At 46.3% G+C, this 17,916-nt stretch overlaps 1 protein-coding gene and 1 pseudogene across 1 annotated transcript; one reads left to right on the top strand and one right to left on the bottom strand.

Annotated features, from left to right (window-relative positions):
• The first annotated feature begins 2,087 nt into the window (after window positions 1-2,087).
• Window positions 2,088-5,706, top strand: LOC133920370 (polyamine oxidase 4-like; annotated as a pseudogene).
• A 1,192-nt stretch (window positions 5,707-6,898) lies between these two features.
• Window positions 6,899-10,032, bottom strand: LOC133920369 (laccase-21-like). Its single transcript, XM_062364988.1, has 5 exons — window positions 9,776-10,032; window positions 8,995-9,146; window positions 8,630-8,874; window positions 7,444-8,529; window positions 6,899-7,350 (listed from the first exon to the last, which is right to left on the bottom strand). Exons 1-5 carry the CDS (start codon window positions 9,887-9,889, stop codon window positions 7,220-7,222), a joined length of 1,728 nt encoding a protein of 575 aa, XP_062220972.1. The 5' UTR covers window positions 9,890-10,032; the 3' UTR covers window positions 6,899-7,219.
• Window positions 10,033-17,916: the final 7,884 nt, after the last annotated feature.

The raw sequence follows: 17,916 nt of genomic DNA, 5'->3' as shown, positions 1-17,916 counted from the left end.
ATGTAGATCCAAAAATATTTAAAGCTGATTAAATCTAGCTTAAAAAATCTTAGATCTAGAGCTATAAATAAATTGAGGAGCCATATAATTTTTGTTTTAAAATAAAATAAAATTTTAAATTATTTTATTTTATTATACAAAACTCTAGATACAATATAGAGCTGAAAACCAAAACTATACCAAACGAGTTCTTAAAATCTAGCCCATGTATCAGTTCTCTCTCCTCTAATCCTCTTATTTCTTCTTCATTCTAGCCACAAGCTCTACTGATGCCACTGTTGCCTAGTTGTAGTGCGAGGCCTCTATGGTGATCAACTCTACAGTCTACTATAGAATCTAGCTCTCCGTAAGAGGGTATTTCTAATTAGACAAATATTGTAGTCCATATTTCTTGAAATAGAATAATTAAGTGAGCAGGTGCAAATGGTTAATCTCCGTTGCACTTGGATGGGCTGGCGATGCCACGGAGCACCGCACAGTCAGCACCATGTCGTAGTACATGTTGTTTATGTTGGCAAAACCATCTCCAAAACTATCATATAGGGTTATTTAAACAATATTAGTTTCTTCACGGTACAATACCCGATTTTATAGTTTAGAGTTAAATAGACGAAATGTAAAAGGTGGGGTTGCTAAGCATCCTTATTCCTTAGATTTATAATACCACCGAATGATTATGGTCGGTTAACCTTGTGGTATTTTGTTTATCCTTTTCTCTTAAAGGAACTTACGTGTTTTATTAGACAGGCCAGTAAACTGGTACAGTAGGTGTGTTTCCAATAGCTAACTCATGTTGAAATATTATGAGAGAAAAAGTTGCATAGATATTCACTTGCAAGCCAAATGATTATGAATAGGGTTAGACAAAAAAACTCGAAACTCATGAGCCAGCTCGGCTTGAAGATGGCTTGACTCTGTTTGGATCGGCTCTTTATATTTGATAATAAGTCGAGTCAACATTTTAGCTTATTTTGCTAACGAGTTGACTCGAGTCAGCTCTATTTACCTAGCCCACCGCTAACTAGAGGCCTAACCGGTCCATTAATCCACATGTACCGGCTCCCCTCTCCTTCCCCGCTCCCTCACCTCACAGCTGAGCCATGCCACAGAGCCAGCAATAGTAGTGTACTGCTGCCCCAAATCCGTTGCCGCCAAGCCAACTCCGATGAGCCAAGCTCAGGTCCACCCTGGCTAACCGCCCAGGAGCTATTTGAGATCCTCTCCGCCGGTTTTCTCCCCTAATCCATCGCTTCCCGAGTCGAATCGAGCACCGCATCATCTACTTCCTCAAGTTCGGTAGCCTTTTTTCACCTCCTCTGTCGCCTCGTCGCTCGGGGCCTTCGTCACGCGGATGCTACTCCTCCTCACACTGATGCCACTCGCGCTCGCCGCTTTTACCTTCGCCATTGCGCTACAGTGGGGCAGTGGCCTGCGGGACCCAACCGCTGCCTCATGGCATGCTGACACGTAGCGGTTCCCAAGCATGGAGAACAGCCCGCTCGGCTCCTGCTCGTCCTCTCCCAGGGTCGGCGGCTCATACTTCACCGTATCCTCCTCCTCGGCCTCCAACGCCGCCGCTGACTGCACGAAGATCCTCGACCGGAGTGCCTCCTCCCACGGAATCTCGCTTTACCGCGGCCTCTACGCAACACACAGTCCAGCTCACAAGCCAAACGAGCTCACTCGAGCTTTTAACGAGTTGAGTCGAGCTGGAGTTTTTGCTCGTTTCGTTATCAGTTGTTCATCTCTTTTATCTAATAATTCTTTTATCTACTGTATAAATCTTTCACCAATACCTTTAACACGAATTTTTTCTTTTGTATCGTGTCATTATTAACTTCTCCTCTCTCCAACCTATATAATTCCCCCGGCGAACGAGCCCGGTGGTAAGGCAGCAGGCTGCTACTGAATCGGCCGGGATCGAGCCCTGGTTTGGTACTAGGGCTGAAGAGGCTAACCAATTAAGATTCAAATATCTGGATTGATCTTAACTCGTTCCTCGTCTCATTGCCTCTTGATAAGATATTCTACTACTTACCCCTATATAATACCCCCTCCCTAGCCCTTTCCTAACTCCATCCCCAAAATACACACACGCCAACCAGATCAAAAAAAAAAAATCAAAGCCACCGACCGAAGAGGAACGGAGGAGGGTAAATCTTCTCTTCTTTCCATCGGATCGGCTCTTCGTGTCGTGTTAGTGAAGATCATGAGGGAGATCGTGCATGGTGTGTGCGGGGGATGTGAATTGCCGGTTTGGAGCCAGATAGGGGTATGAGCTGTTTTGCGCACCGCCGCTGCTCCGCCGCCAGGACGGCCTCCTCGTATTCGTCTTCTTCATCTCGATTCCCATATGTAGTATTAGTAGTAATTGTAATTTAACGAGTAATAATAGTAGTAATCTCTTGTGAACTGCGTTCGTGTTCGCGGTTGCGTGTATTGAGACAGAGGGACCTTTTGCTGCTTATTCCTCTTTCTCTTCTTCCTCGGCGGTGGTGGCTATGGATTCCAATGGCCTCAAAACTGGAGGTATTGAAACATTTTTTCAATATTCCTGTTTTTATGAAGAAATTTTTTTTATATGTTGTTATATCAGAGAAAAGGGGGATTTTTTTCAAAAAAATGGTAGGAGATTTAGATCAGAATGTCTTATTATTCAGAATATTTGGGAATTGAGTAGAAAATTTTAAGCTAGGGGTTGCAAAAGCTCGTAGAGATCTTGCCTCATCTGATTCCCTTAATTGAACGCTAATTAAAAATGATTATTCAGGCCTTTTGCTCCGGACCATTGAAAGGCGGTGCACGTCGCCTCCATCCGTCATCGTGATCGGTGGGGGCATCTCGAGGGTCACAGCTGCTCGTGCTCTCTCCAATTCCTCATTCAAGGTAACTGATGAGTGGTGAATATTCATGTTAAATCGATTTGATGATATGGGGTGTGTTAATATCAACTGACTCGAATTCTGCACGATCAGGTGACTGTTTTGGAGTCTAGAGATCGTATTGGTGGTCGTGTTCATACCGACATCTCCTTTGGATGCCCAATTGATATGGGAGCCTCATTGTTAGTTGTCCTAATTCAAATTTCCTTAATGGGGGCAAACCATTGAAGATCTTGCTACCGTGAGCTTTTACTTACTTTGCGTTGATGTTTATCAAATTCAGGCTACACGGTGTGTGTAATGAGAATTCACTGGCACCACTGATTGGTTATCTCGGGCTAAGGTTATATCGCACTAGTGATGACAACTCTGTTATGTATGATCATGATTTAGAAAGGTATTCTATTAGCTCTTTTACCTAAAAGTTCTATGAGTAGTTTTATATTTAGAAGGAGTTCTTAGTTTGCCACATACATCTTACTCTCGCATTTCATTTTGGTCATGCCCTCCCAGTTATGCTCTCTTCGATAAAGATGGAAATCAGGTCCCAAAAGAGATAGTTGAAAAGGTTGGAGAAACGTTTCAGAGAATTCTTGAAGAGGTACATAGTGAACTCATGTGATGTACTTTGGTTCTTTAAGAGCATTTCTTGCTTACTCCATGATATGTGCTGCATTACAGACAGTGAAAGTACGTGATGAGCACGAACATGACATGCCTCTTCTACAGGCAATTTCTTTAGTGTTTGAGAAGCACCCCCATCTAAAGTAAGTATTCTTGTATCACACTGTCATTTGTTAATTTAATTGGATATAAATCACGGAGTTCACTCTTGTTAGGTGGCAATAGTGCCTGACTGATATGGTCATCACTCATCACTTTGTAGGCTAGAAGGTCTAGATGATCAAGTCTTGCAATGGTGTATCTGTCGACTCAAGGCATGGTTTGCTGCAGATGCAGATGAAATTTCTCTAAAAAACTGGGATCAAGTTAGTGCTATGCACTGGTGCAGAGTGAAGTCTACCATTTAGCAAACCGTTGCATTATGTAGAAATTCATGTTTGCTTTCGAGGACTGAATTTGCCAACTTATTTCTAGTTGCTCCTATCTCACTAACCTTTCATTCCTTTTTCGATCCGCAGGAGCGAGTTCTTACTGGTGGACATGGACTGATGGTAAATAGATACTATCCTGTAATTCAGGTTCTTGCTCAAGGCCTTGACGTCTGACTCAATCAAAGGTTTGTACTTCCACATGAAGTGTTGGGTAGTACTCTTGGCGAACATGCTCCACATTATTTCAAAGGAAATTTTAGTGGGTGAACCCATTTTAAACCTGCAGAAAATTCACGAGAATGTGACTCTAGCAATTATAGTGCTGAATGTGTTTTGGAGAAATCGTGATGGTGTAGTGTTATAATATTATTGCATTGCGTAAGCATTTGAAGCTTCATTTTGTTTGTCTGAAAGGAATGACTGCCATTCTCTTTCTACCGTATCCAGTGATACATAATTTTGCTTATTCTACTTGAATGATGATCTCCAGGGTCTCCAAAATTACCCAGCAATACAATGGAGTTAAGGTCACTCCTGAAGATGGAACAAACTACTTCACCGACGCTTGCATAATCACTGTGCCTCTTGGTGTGCTTAAGGCAAATCTAATCAAGTTTGAGCCTCAACTGCCTCCTTGGAAGAGTTCCACGATCGCGGACCTCGCTGTTGGTATGAGAACAAGATCGCCATGCACTTCGACAAAGTCTTCTGGCCCAACGTTGAGGTGCTGGGAATGGTTGGCCCAACGCGTAAAGCATGTGGGTACTTCCTGAACCTTCACAAGGCCACCGCCAATCCGGTCCTCGTGTACATGGCTGCTAGAAGGTTCACGCAGGAAGTGGAGAAACTGTCAGACAACGAAGCCATCGATTTGGTCATATCTCGCCTGAAGAAGATGCTTCCAGATGCTACTAAAGCTGTAAGTTATTGTTGCATACCACTTGTTTATGTAGCTTGAATGCTTGATACATTTGCAGTTTCTGAATGCATGTTCATGCGACCGATGAATTAGCATTTGCTGATGGTTCGTTGTTGCAGATGCAGTATTCGGTGTCTCACTGGGGCTCTGACCCGAACTCTCTGGGATCCTACTCATGCGACATGGTCGGGAAGCCGACGACGTGTGCGCGAGGTTCTCTGCCCCTGTCGAGAACCTGTACTTCGCTGGTGAGGCAGCCAGCGCCAACCACTCCGGGTCCATGCACGGCGCCTATTCATCGGGTCTCACCGCCGCTGAGGAATGTAGGAAGCGCCTCCTGACGCAGAAGGGCGTACCGGACCTCGTTCAGGTCGCGGCCTGGGAGGAGGTGGCTGGAGCTGTTGCTCCTCTGCAGATTTGCAGGACCTGAACAGCTTCATCTCACAATGCCTTGGATTGATTTGATCACCTCGCTGCTTCCTGATACCAATGGAGGCAAAGAAGAGGCGTAATCCGTTCAAGTTGGCGCGCACAGTGGATTGCAAAAGTCTTCAGTTATATTGTAGTATTATCTAAAAAAATTATCATCTTGCTTGGAATAAGTCGAGATAAATCGATGCCACTCGGACACTAGACTCTTCTATCATGTTACCTTTTCTTTTCTTTTTGAAAACAAGTCATATATCAGACATGGCTTCAAAAAAAAGTCATATGTCAGATATGTTTGTGGACTGAATATTTGTAGTTGGTTGTGTTGTCGTTGTGTTTTGTTGTGATTGCAACATGCAAGGACGCAGGAAGATAGGTGCACGGCGGTGTTGTCCTCGGAGCTGTTAGAAATCAAGTGATATTCGTCTAATCATCAGTCATTCTCGATGTTTGATTGATCGAATAGGTGTCCGTCTTGGAGGGATGTCTTCTCGAATGGACACTCATCAACATATATATATTTGCAACAATCATCAATGAAAGATAAGAGTTCAAATCTATATTTGTCCACTGTTTACTTTACAATCCAAATTACTCTCAACACGTTATCAACCATTTAATCTCCACTGAGTGATCAACGAAAAAGCACTGGTGGCACGAAGACCTCTGTCACATATGAGAGCCATGGCAAGATGGATTTTACCTTCTATTGCTTTTTCATTTCTTCGTGTCATGTGCCAAGATCATCGCCGTATTGGGCCTCACACGGGTGGTTGATGGCGTCACCACCATGCTCCTCTGGATCGCAACCACCATGGTCGTCGCTCCCACGGACATGGTGGCCATGTCCCGCGCGTGCCTCGCTGTTCTGCGGTCGTGAGGCACCACGCCAGCCTGGGCCACCCATCTCTGACTCCGACTGCGGCCAACAGTGGTGACCTTGCTCCTCCTCGTGCCCTCGCCTTTTGCCCAATTCACAGCCTTGCGCCGTTCTCCTTTTCACCAAACGTGAGTACAGCCACCCTGTCACCACCGGAGGTTGACATCTCCGTCGATGTCGTCTTGGCGCCACCGTCCCTAACACCTGTGCCGACCGCTCTGACGGTGCTAGGACCGAGTTGCCCGGGCCGTATTGCCTCCACCGCGGCGCGTTGCATCAGCAGCGGCGCACCCGCTCCAGCGCGATTCCCGCCGACAACCCGTGATTTCACATCAACACCCTCGGTTAACCCCGGATGCGCGATGGCGGCTCGCTGAGGACTTCCCCCTTACTTCAACACCTCCATGGTGGTCGGATGCTCTTCGGGAGGCACGTCTCCTCCACGAGGTGCTAGCTCCACTAACCCCGCAAGTGAAGGGACCTCAACAACACCCTCTACTCCGGCTGGCCGTGTCCTCCATTGTTTTGCGACCACGGTGGTGAACCATTGGCTTGGCCTTTGCCTGGGTTCTTGAACTCGCTGTCCTCGGGCTTCCGCTTCGGGGCCCACATCGACAGCGGCATTGGCGACCCGACCTCCTCCTCCAACAGGGAGGAGTACACGCCGCGCTAATTATGAGTGAATATCTATCCAATTTTATCTCTCATAATCATGATTTTATAGTAGTAAAGAAATGTGAAACGTCTGTCTATATTGAGTTGCATTAGACACAAAACATAAGCCCATAATAAAACATCGTTTAATTACACTTGAAGAATGAATTACAATTTACAAGCAACCAAAACAATTAAGTGATACAGCAAATGGATTATTCTCTTCCAACCAAATGGAATAATATACAAACAGCACTAATTTCATGTATCTCAACTGAGCAATATATTGGAGGTACATCTCGGCTAAAAAATGTATAGCGAAGTAATTAATTAAATGAATTAACCAGGATTTTTTTTTTTGCTTGACTGCCTTGCAAATTGCTGTCATCCCGCTCTTTCATCAGCACTTGGGCATGTTAGGAGGAGGCTGCATTATTTGAGCCTCCGGAGTCTTGCCATCTTTCACAATAAACACAGTGTCCATTCCCCACACCGTGTGGCGATCAAAGTGGCAATGCATGAACCACACCCCTAAACAAGAAGGAAAAAAAACGCAACGGTTAAAATAAAATTCACACAAGATCAAAGTTCATCCATAATGAAAAGTTCTGAGTTATTACTCACCAGGATTTGCCGCGCGGAAGCGGATTGCGGCCCACCCGGCCTTGGGCACGGAGACCGTGTTCTGGTACGGCGGGTCTACCAGGTTGTAGGTGGCCGGGTCCTTGTTCTCGTCGAAGTTACCGAACCCTCGGCCCACCGTGTAGAAGCTGAACCCGTGCAGGTGCATGGGGTGGCTCTCGGCGCCGAGGATGCCCGTGTCCTGGAACACCACCTCCACGACGGTGCCGTACTCGACCACCTTCACCTTGGTGGCCTTCTTCGTGAACCAGAGCTGCGGGTTGGCGTCGGTGTAGTTGAAGACGAACGGCGGCCTGTTGGGGAAGTCCGCCTCGTACACGCCGCGGATGGAGTGGTAGTAGGCGTCGAGGACGTCGATGGAGGGGTTCACGAAGCTGACGTTGTTGAGGCTCGCCGCGAGGCGGTTGTTTCCGGGGCCCGTGCAATTCTCGTTGGGCCCGCAGGCGACCACGTTGACGGCGATCGTCACGAGCATGTGCTCGTCGACGTGCTCCGGCACGTCCACCGGGTAGTCCTTGCTGACCAGGGACCGGAGCTGCGCCGTGTACGCCGTCGCCGCGTCGATGTCGTCGACGGCCGGCAGGTTGGGGAAGTCCGGCGGCCCCGCGGAGGGCGGTGCGTCCGTGTACTCCAGGATGGCCGTGGCGGTGCTGTTGTCGAACGGGATTCCCGTGTTGGTAGAGAACGTCCTTGCGGCCATGTAGTAAAGGCTGTTGCATGAGCCGTCCGTGGCGCGGTCGGCCTCGAGGAGCACGTTCATGGTCTGGCCCGGCGAGATCATGATGTGCTCGACGGTGAACGGCTTAAGGTAGCGGCCGTCGGTGCCGACCACCGTGAGGCGGTGCCCCGCGACGCCGAAGAACATCTCGTTGGTGAGCCCCGCGTTGATGACCCGGAACAGGTACGTCTTGCCGTGCTCCACGGGCACCTTGAAGGTGCCGTCCTTGGAGCACGGGAACAAGTCGCCGGGCTGGCCGTTGATGGTGTTCGCATCCGAAGCATTGACGTCGCCGCCGTTCCGCTTGGTCTCCTCGAGCAATTGCTCCACTTCGACGTTCCACCACTCGCCTGCAAAATTTTGAGCCGCGCGCGCGCATTCAGATTAAAACAACGCATTGCACAGACAGTCATAACCAGCTAGCAGTAACAGTCCAGTTGATTCTCGCACCGAGGATGATGGGTATCTCCTTGTGGGGTTTCTTGTACGGGTAGGTGGCGCCGCGCTTGGGGTGGATGACGATGGCGCCGTGCACGGTGGCGCGGTCGAAGTCGCTGTGCGCGTGCCACCAGAGCGTGCCCTCCTCCTCGGAAAAGATGATCCGGTAGGTGAAGTTGGCGCCGGGCTGGATGGGGCACTGCGTGATGTACTCCGGCCCGTCGGACCACGGGTTCCGCGGCTGGTCCACGCCGTGCCTGCATGCATGGCGCCGCCGCCATTGCCGCGAGCGAACACGTTAAGTATACGCAGCTGGCTGGTGATGATATGAGACGAAGCTCTAGTATGCATGTAAATGGCAGGATTCGCTCTTGTACCAGTGGACGGTGATGTTCTTATTGCCTTGGTTGTAGACGTTGACGACGACGACGTCACCCTTGCGCGCGTAGATCGTCGGGCCGGGGAACTGGCCGTTCACGGCGAGGATGGTCTTCTCGTGGCAGAGCCTGGTGACGTTAACCTCCTTGATCTGCAAAATATCACACGTCTTTAATTGTCTTCGTCAATGCGTGTATTCAGTCGCCGTCGAGGAAGCTGTAACTAGCAAAACGGTGCAAGCTTTCGGATGATGGAAGACGAGAGATTAACTTGCTGTGTTCCCTTGTTGCTTTCGCGAGTGATCGGGATCATATCACCAGTTCACATCGGGAAAATGGGTTAATATTGTAGCTTCCATGATTATATTAGTAAGACAAGTAGGATTTCTAGATGAGTGACTAGTACTCGGAAGACAGCTTTAGCTAGGACTGGTTCCTTCTTACAGTATCTCGCAGTTTATATTACTATATTAGATACCTGACATATGCAAATGAATGCATGCAATTACATTGACCTAAATATTTTAAAATTATGTACCAGCTCTCCTGCTATGTTTTCAAAAGATATATTTGAAAATTACGAAACTAGTTCCTCTCTCTCAAGAAGGTAAACGTTTCTTTCCAAAGACCCGCCTTTTCTGCCTGTTGCATACTGCAGAGCGTGCTCTTTTGTGGAAATAATATTGCAAGCATGCGCGCGCTCAGGCTCAAAAGGCTGGGAGTAGATTTGATGGTGCAGATATACTCAAGGGTATAAATCCAAGTGGATGGATCGACTTACAAAGAAATCGTAGTGATTAGCCCTGGATGCCTGGGCCGGGCTAACTGCAGTTCCAAAGGTGAACACCACACCTAGCAGTACACAAAGCACTGCAGGAACCTTAGCTACACCCATCGTCGGGTGTCACCGGCGTCGATGCTGAAAGGAAGTAAAGGAACAAGCTCTGGACTTATGTGTGTATGTACTTTTCCTCGAGCAAATTTGGATCGTGTTTGGTAGCAAGCAGAAGCTAGCTAGTGCAATGTGCTTTGCTTTGCCTTGCTGCGCGCGATGATGGTGCTCGTCTGAAGCAGATGGAGCTGGTACTTATAGGAAACGCACCGAGAACCGACAATGCATGCATGTGTCATGACGCCAGCTGATAGTTCCTAAACTACCCTGCTGCAGATGACTTCATATGATTGTCTTGTGTCTAGCTTAACGACTCTTCCACGTCTAATGTTCTTCGCCGACGACAAATGCATGGTGGCTAGCTCCATCAGAAGCAGCGCGGGGGACGACGTGAGATGCTTCCTTTAGCGTGGGTCGATTGGTGACCTCGCCGCGGTACGTGGCGCGCGAGCGCGCGCGCGCGAGCGTGTGACGACGACGTGGTCCGGGCCTTGAATCTTTCCCGGGAACTGCCACGGCGGTTCCCCTGGAACGGGTCAAGGAACTCGAGTTTTCAAGGCATGCCATGGTGTTCTGATCGATGCTGGCATGCTGCATACACGATCGAGCCTGTTTATATGTGGCACTAGCACAAAAAAACGTTATTCCAGTCGGCTCGTGAGGGCTATTCCAGTTGGTTTTTTAACTGACTAAAATAGAACGACTCTGATAATCCAGTATTATCACATTTAGATCCAAGACAGTTGTTTTATACAACCAGTCATCTGTAATAATATAAGTATCACAGTCGAATTCTAACTTAAAACCTACTGAAATATATTCCAGCCAGGTGTTGTCCAAAACCGTTTGTCACATTCTAAGTCACGCGAGGAGCAAAAAACGATTGGACAAATTAACCTTTTTTACGGTCAGATTTTTTTTTTAATCCGACTGGAATGGCCATATTTGAACTGATTTGGTTCGCACGTTTTGTAGTAGTGTGGGGTGCTAGCTGTAGCTAGGGCTAGTTTTAAACTAGTATATACTTCATCATTTGAAGGCTGATGAGGTGATCAATTTGACTAGCTCATGGACGCGTAATCTGCGATGTGGTAGGTATATATTAACCGTTGAATATGCATGCGCACGTCCAGGATAGTTGTGCACGCATGCATGGCTGCTGACTGTTTTACTTGTGCATAAATTAAAAGGCATTTGCGAGCGAATTGTTTTTTGTCCAACGACTAACTTATTGCGAATGGGTGCAAGTAAATATGCAGGCGTCATCACCTGATTACAAGTTGATCTGACCATGTTCCTCCCGTCCTCCGGCTCCTGGTATAATTTTATACCGAATAAACTAAGCTTTCTGATCTCATGTAATCCAGTTGCATCATTGAGTCGCCACTCTCTGTTTTCACATGCACTGGTGCAGCTACAGTACGTAGCACATGTGCGACAGTCGTGACCATCAACGGAGCATGCACTTATTTTCTACTCTCAGATTGTTTTAAACTTGACGCAATTGCCAAATGTGAATCAAAATGGTAGTGCACGTTAGTTTCATCACTACTAAAAAAGATCTAATAGTGTTGGTTGAAAAACGGTTTTAATACCGATTTATCAACCCGTACTCTTCATCCGATACTGATAGTTGTTAACTATTAGTATCAGTTGTCCACTTGACATTATTGCTATTTCTAGACAATAAAAAAGAGAAAATTGGTGGCGACAGGAGCGGTATCCAATCTAGCTTGGAATCGAGCCAGCTCGGATGCCGCTTCCGCCGTCACTGCCGCCACCGAGCTCCCTACAGCTGACTCTCATCGAACACATCTCATCTATACAACACATCTCACAATCAAATTAAATACAACAATGCAAGAATCGACTTATCTCGTTCATACAACACATCTCACAATCAAATTCAATACAACATATCTCACAATCTTTCTGCAATTCTTGGCGCGCGTGTGCTGCATGAACGATTAGAGATAACCTTGCGGCACTTGATGTAGGCGGAGAGGAGGGAAGGGTAGCGCTGCCATGGGCGAGCCCGCTCCATCGGCGACCCTGGACGCCTCACTGGCCGCAACGATGATGGCCTCGACGAGGACAAGGATGACATACTCTGGGCGGCGACGGAGGCGAGGACCCGATGGAGAGGGGCGTGGGGAGGAGACCGGTGGGGAGGGGGTGGGGAGGAGGCAAGGAGGGAGGCTAGAGCCCGACGGTGGGGAGGAGGTAGGGGAGGTGGTCGGCGCCCGATGGTCGGGAGGAGGCAGGGGAGGAGGCCGATGGGGAGAGGCGTGGGGAGGAGGTCGGTGCCTGGAGGTGGGGAGGAGGTGGGGGAGGAGGTCAGTGCCCGGCAGTTGGGAGGAGGCCCGCGGTCGAGAGGAGGTAGGGGAGGAGGCTAGTGGAGAGGGGCGGTGGGGAGGAGGCGAAGAGATAAGGTTGGATCTGGCGTGGGAAAAGAGATAAGACGTGGCGGACGTGAGCCAAGTGGAGCTGGACTTGAGGCTATGAGCTAAAATCAAATCGATGAAAAAACTAGGTCAGTCGCCTTCGCTACCGGTTGACTCTGGAACCGGCACTGAAAAGCAATTATCAGTGTTGGTTCGTGGCTGGAACCGGCACTGATACATCAGTATCGATTTCATCTACGATCTAGCACTGATAGTCATTTTTAGTGTCAATTCTTAGTGATTTAATTATTATTGACGCACTTAGTGTCGGTTCCAGTCACGAAATAGCACTTATAGTCGTTTTTAGTACCGGTTCTTAGCGATTTAATCATTATGCGCGCACATGAGATTAAAAACCGATACTGATACATTTTCAGTTCCGATTTTAGCACAACCGGTACAGATAAGACACTACTTATTGCATGTCCTGTAGTAGTGAATGCATTTTCGAATGAGGAAGCACTACTACTGATGCACACATAGAAATTAGATACCAGTATGTTCAACCAGCAGTTTTGAAAATTTGGCGGTGAGTTCCTCGACTATTGGCATACGTATTGGAACTCACCTATTGGCGTACGTATCCAATACAAATCTGACTAGCCTTGTACACGAGGCGAGTACGTCTGCTACTCTGTGATGCCAACAGCTAGAATGTCCTCTTGCGAATTCTGATCCGATCGGACGGCCGTCATTCATCCATTTATCTATATTCATCCAAATTTCTCAAGCAACTGTTTAAACTCCGCTCGATGCAAGCAAAAAGCGGACCAATTCCTATAAAAGTAAATTTTATAAGATTCTATCTTACAAAAACTTCCTTTTCGTATGATGACATGTATACATTCTCACTGTATCCTTCTCAGTTCAGCCGTTGGATTAAGAGATGGATGGTCGGGATAAGATTTTACGGAGTTCTTTCTGGACATGGTCCTATATAATTTATTTTCATAAAAATTGGTCTGTTTTTTCTTACGTCACGCGGAGTTTAAACAGTTGCTTGAGAAATTTGGATGACTAGAAATAGACGAATGACGGCCGTCCGATCGGATCAGAGTTTGCAACAGGATATTCTAGCTGTTGGCATCACAGAGTAGCAGACGTACTTGCCTCGTATACAAGGCTAGGTCAGATATGTATTGGATACGTACGCAAATAGCCGAGGAACTCACCGCCAAATTTTCAAACTGGTTGAACGTACTGGTACGTAGCCAATTTTTTCATTCCGGCCTTTTCTTTTTGAGACGTTTCCATTTTGACTTCTTTTTGTTCGAGATGTTTGCATTTGGACCGAGCGCGCGACCCCCACCCCCACCCTGTCGCCTCCATGCCTTGGCGAGAGCAGTAGAGCACGCGCCGTCGGTAGCATAGCTGTCAACGAGCCAGCTCTAGCGAGCTTGTCATCTTAAACTTAAATTTGATACGAACTTAAGTTTGATAAAAAATAAATTTGATTAAAGTGAATAGTCACCGGTTTTGTCTCGACATAAAGTTGTTAGAGTTAACCGAGCTTTTGACGAGCTATCTAAGCTTGAGTTCGACAGTCTCGTGAGATTGTGACTAAGGTTTAAACTTAGCTTGCTAGGATCTTAAGCTAAACTTAAATGGAGGCTATAACGAATAGAATTCGAATATGTCACGTGTGTCCAGTTTTCTTTTACAGCCTAGTCGGCAGCCAGGCCCGGGAGCCATGATCATTTAAAGGGGTAAACAGACTAGTACGACAACCCACTCTCATGCCAGCTCAACTCCCACGTTTCACCCATGGAATATTATAGATTTCACGTATGTGAAAAAATGCCAGTGAACGAAAGCTAACGTGTGCGTACAGACTTTTCAATTGGTGCATGCATGCATGGCATGGCTTACGAAAGAAAAGCACGTATGGATGAGCCAATTAGCCAATAATAGCCCAATACGAAATGGTCGTAGAGGCTAGATTAGGAACGTCCCGAGGCCCAGAGCAAAAGTCCAACACGAAGCTGCGGCCTATTCGTCGAACAGCCCCTTCACATATGACATTGACGTTGTGAAAGTGATTTGTGTAGATTTGTCTCAAACTTATCTCTTATATAGATAATAGGTTAGATATACGAAAGTGACATGCGTATATTTATCTTAAAAATTACTTTTATGTTATTATATTTTGTTATGTTTATAAATGTACAATGACATATACAAGTTAATGGTTAAAGTTGGATTTCAAAGATCACGTCAATATTCAAAACCGTTGCACATTTTCGTTCCGTATCAAAGTAACAGAGAACTACGCATTAGTTTCGATCAAAGTTAATTACATTGAACTACGTACAATGTCTGCATTAGTTTCCGCTTTCTAGGTTTTCTGCGACCCTTTCTTTCTTTGTCTGTTTGTTTGAAGTAGGCAATGCAAGGAAAGGAAAGGACAAAGGTCAATCACCAAATGGCCAATGCAACAAAAAGTCAATCCCGTCTCTGTGCCTTGACAAAGTACTATACTCCAAAGGTTTCTGCAAAACCGAGTAATCTGTGGGACGAAACTTCAAACTTTCCTCCATGTCTCCAGCTAGATGTCTTGAAGACTTGACAGGCCAGCTGGTCTTGCCACGCCTGCAGGAAGCAGAACAGATGGTTCTTCTCAGACCTGCAAAACTATTCAGTTCAGACTCCTGACGCAGCCGTGGTCTCTTCTAGAAGTACCGCCGTGCCTTCCCTTGAAATTTCAATCATTTGGTGAGTCAAAGACATGGATCAGTTCTTTGTTTATGGATAGAATCGACGAAGATTTTTCGTCAGAGCCGGAGATAAGTTTGGACAGAGAATACCGGTGGTTTGAGAGAGAGAGAGCATGAGCACTATAAGAGACACATGCACGCGTGCGTGTAAAACCTGAGACATTAAGACTCTGTTTATTTAATGAAAAATGATAAAAAATAAATATATAATTATGAGAGATACAAGTGTGAGATAGTAAAAGATAAATATATAAGTATCATCAGATAATATGGAGCATAAGAGAGATATGTGAACATAAGAGATACAAGTGTGAGATGATAAAAGATAAATATATAAGTATTGTTAGGTGACATAAAGCAGGACTGTGCCTGGACCAGCACGGCACGACGACAATACAGTATGCTAAGAGCTATGTTTGAATCTTTCTGGAGTTAACTCATACCGGCACGACACGACACGATAGACTAATCGTGTCTGGTGAGTATGACCGTACTGATAAAACAATCCTACCTAGTAAGTATGGCACGACGTGACATAAGACACACGAGACCGAGCCGGCCCAAGTCCCAAGTCCCAGCTCTACATGGGTGCATTGTACAACGTGCAAAAAACATGTAGAGAGAGAGGGAGAGAGAGCATGACCACTATAAGAGACACATGCATGCATGGTAGAACGTGCCAAACATGCGTACTAAAAATAATCTGGTACAGTGGTACCCGTATTGGCATGGACTCTTCATTGCTTCCAACCTAAGTTTGAACAAGGAATGCCAGTGGTTTTGGAAGAGAAAAATCGTAAGCATTTCAACAAGCAGACGCGTTACTGAGTTAATCGTTTCAGACCTGCACATGACGACTTTTTTTTTTCAAGGAAAGTGCACATGCCAGCATTTTGGCAGAGACACTGCTCATTCCTTCCAGTCTAACAAGATAGACCCGAGCCTGACCGATTTCAGTCCGGTCCAAAGGCCCAACAGTCATTTCGGGCCTGGCTAGGCCAGCAAGCCCAGTCTAACAACAACCTGTTGGATCAATGACACGGCAACTCACAAGGGTCTTCGGCGCGGAAACGGATCGTGGACCGCCCAGCTTTGGGCACCGAGACCCTGCTCTGGCACGGCGGATCGACCAGGTTGTAGCCGGCCGGGTCTTTTTTGAAGCCTAGGAGGAACAGCTGTAATACTACAATGTCTAAAATCAAACTATACTCTACACATATCTTAAAACACATGTTAAATCTATAACCTATAGATACCACACATTTATAAGGAGGTTGATAAAAGTCAACTAAGCTTTACAAGTGGTGTCACATTCCTATTATGACTCCACGCGTATAAGACTATAGATTTATTTTAAAGGAATATATCAAGGATTGAACCCGGGTAGCTGAGGCGAGCACCATCGCTCCCCACCACCGAGCTCGTTCTCTAGCCGGGCGGGTCCTTTCTGCTTGTCGAAGTTGCCCAGCCCTTGCCCCACCACGTAGAAGCCGAACAGGTGCATGGGGTGGCTCTCGGTTCTGAGGAGCGCTGTGTCCTGGAACACCACCTCCACCCTTGTGCCGCGCGGCGTCAGCCTGAGCTCAGGCGGGAGGTCGTCGGCCGTGAAGTTGAAGTCCGGCCTGTGCACGCCGTCGACCAAGTGGTTGTAGTGAACGCGAGGATGTCCGTGTTCGTGTGCCGTGGGCGTCGAAGCTGACGTTGTTGAGGTTCGCCATGGGACCCTCACACCACTCGTTTGGCGCGCACGCGATCTCGTTCACCGTGATGGTGATGAGCATGTGCTCGTCCACATGGTAGGCCACGTCCGTCGGGTGCATCTCACTGGCGAGGGACCGGAACCGCGCCGAGAACGTGTCCGCCGTGATGCTGTCGTTGATGGCCGGCAGGGTGGGGAAGTCCAAGGCCTCCCACTGCCACGTATCACTATATCACATATGATTTTTAAGGTAAATTATGAATGAGGATGAAACCGTCTGTTTGAAATTGTTTGTGATATTGAGCTTGTAACAGATGGATAAATGTCTATCTGTAATATGACAAAGTACAAACGGTTTTCAATAAAAACCGTATGTGATATTATTTTTAGAAAATAATAATATAAAATAAAAAAATTCACAAGTCACGCGATTTTATTTTTGCGTGAAATACACATCCGTACGGTTTGTAGACGTCGAACCCATGGCCTCATGCCTCGTGCATAGCTTCTTTACTATCTCACATATATGTAATTGCTAATAGTAGTATAATATTTTATCCTTTCGATCTTTGTTATACAAAACTTTAAACAGTTATTTAGGTATCTAAATAATTTCAAATGAAAAGTTACAAACTATAAAGTTGTAGATCTTTTCAAAAACTATAATTTTCATATAAAAAAATTCTTCATCCGACTTGGTATTAATATTTATATACTACAAACAAATATTTATAAAAACTTGTCTATGTTGATCATCTGGACACGGACGGATATTTATAAAAAAAGTTGTTTGTGTCTAGTAGAGTGAGAACACACCGATGGTTTTACTAAAAAGCCGTCTATGTGTAGACGGTTACTAGACATAGACGGTTTTTCATACAGAGCCGTCTATGTCGTTTAACAACACACGAACGATTTTTCAGGAAAACCGTCTGTGTCCGAGAGCCATCAACCCACAAACGACCTTTTAGTAAAACCGTCTATATATTCTCGCTATCCTAGATAGTTGGAAATATCACAAACACTTTTTTCTATCAACCGTCTATGCGTAATTTATCAATGACGGCTTTTAGGTAACCGTCTGTGATGTTGTGTCTGTTATTACTGTTTCTGTGATAGTGCTAGCTAGTGGTGGCCATAGTAATTACAACCATATTTTACAGGTAAGCTGAC

Source organism: Phragmites australis, chromosome 6 (genome assembly GCF_958298935.1).
Source record: "Phragmites australis chromosome 6, lpPhrAust1.1, whole genome shotgun sequence".
NCBI classification, from domain to species: domain Eukaryota; kingdom Viridiplantae; phylum Streptophyta; class Magnoliopsida; order Poales; family Poaceae; genus Phragmites; species Phragmites australis.
The sequence above is the reverse complement of the archived record's forward strand: the minus strand, read 5'-3'. Positions and strand labels throughout refer to the sequence as shown.

Excerpts from the sequence above, each read along its gene's own strand:
- LOC133920369 (XM_062364988.1), bottom strand. The coding sequence starts at position 9,889 with ATGGGTGTAGCTAAGGTTCCTGCAGTGCTTTGTGTACTGCTAGGTGTG. Across the intron at positions 8,875-8,994 it reads AAGAACATCACCGTCCACTG|GCACGGCGTGGACCAGCCGC; the intron begins GTACAAGAGCGA and ends CCATGCATGCAG. Across the intron at positions 8,530-8,629 it reads GGAGATACCCATCATCCTCG|GCGAGTGGTGGAACGTCGAA; the intron begins GTGCGAGAATCA and ends AAAATTTTGCAG.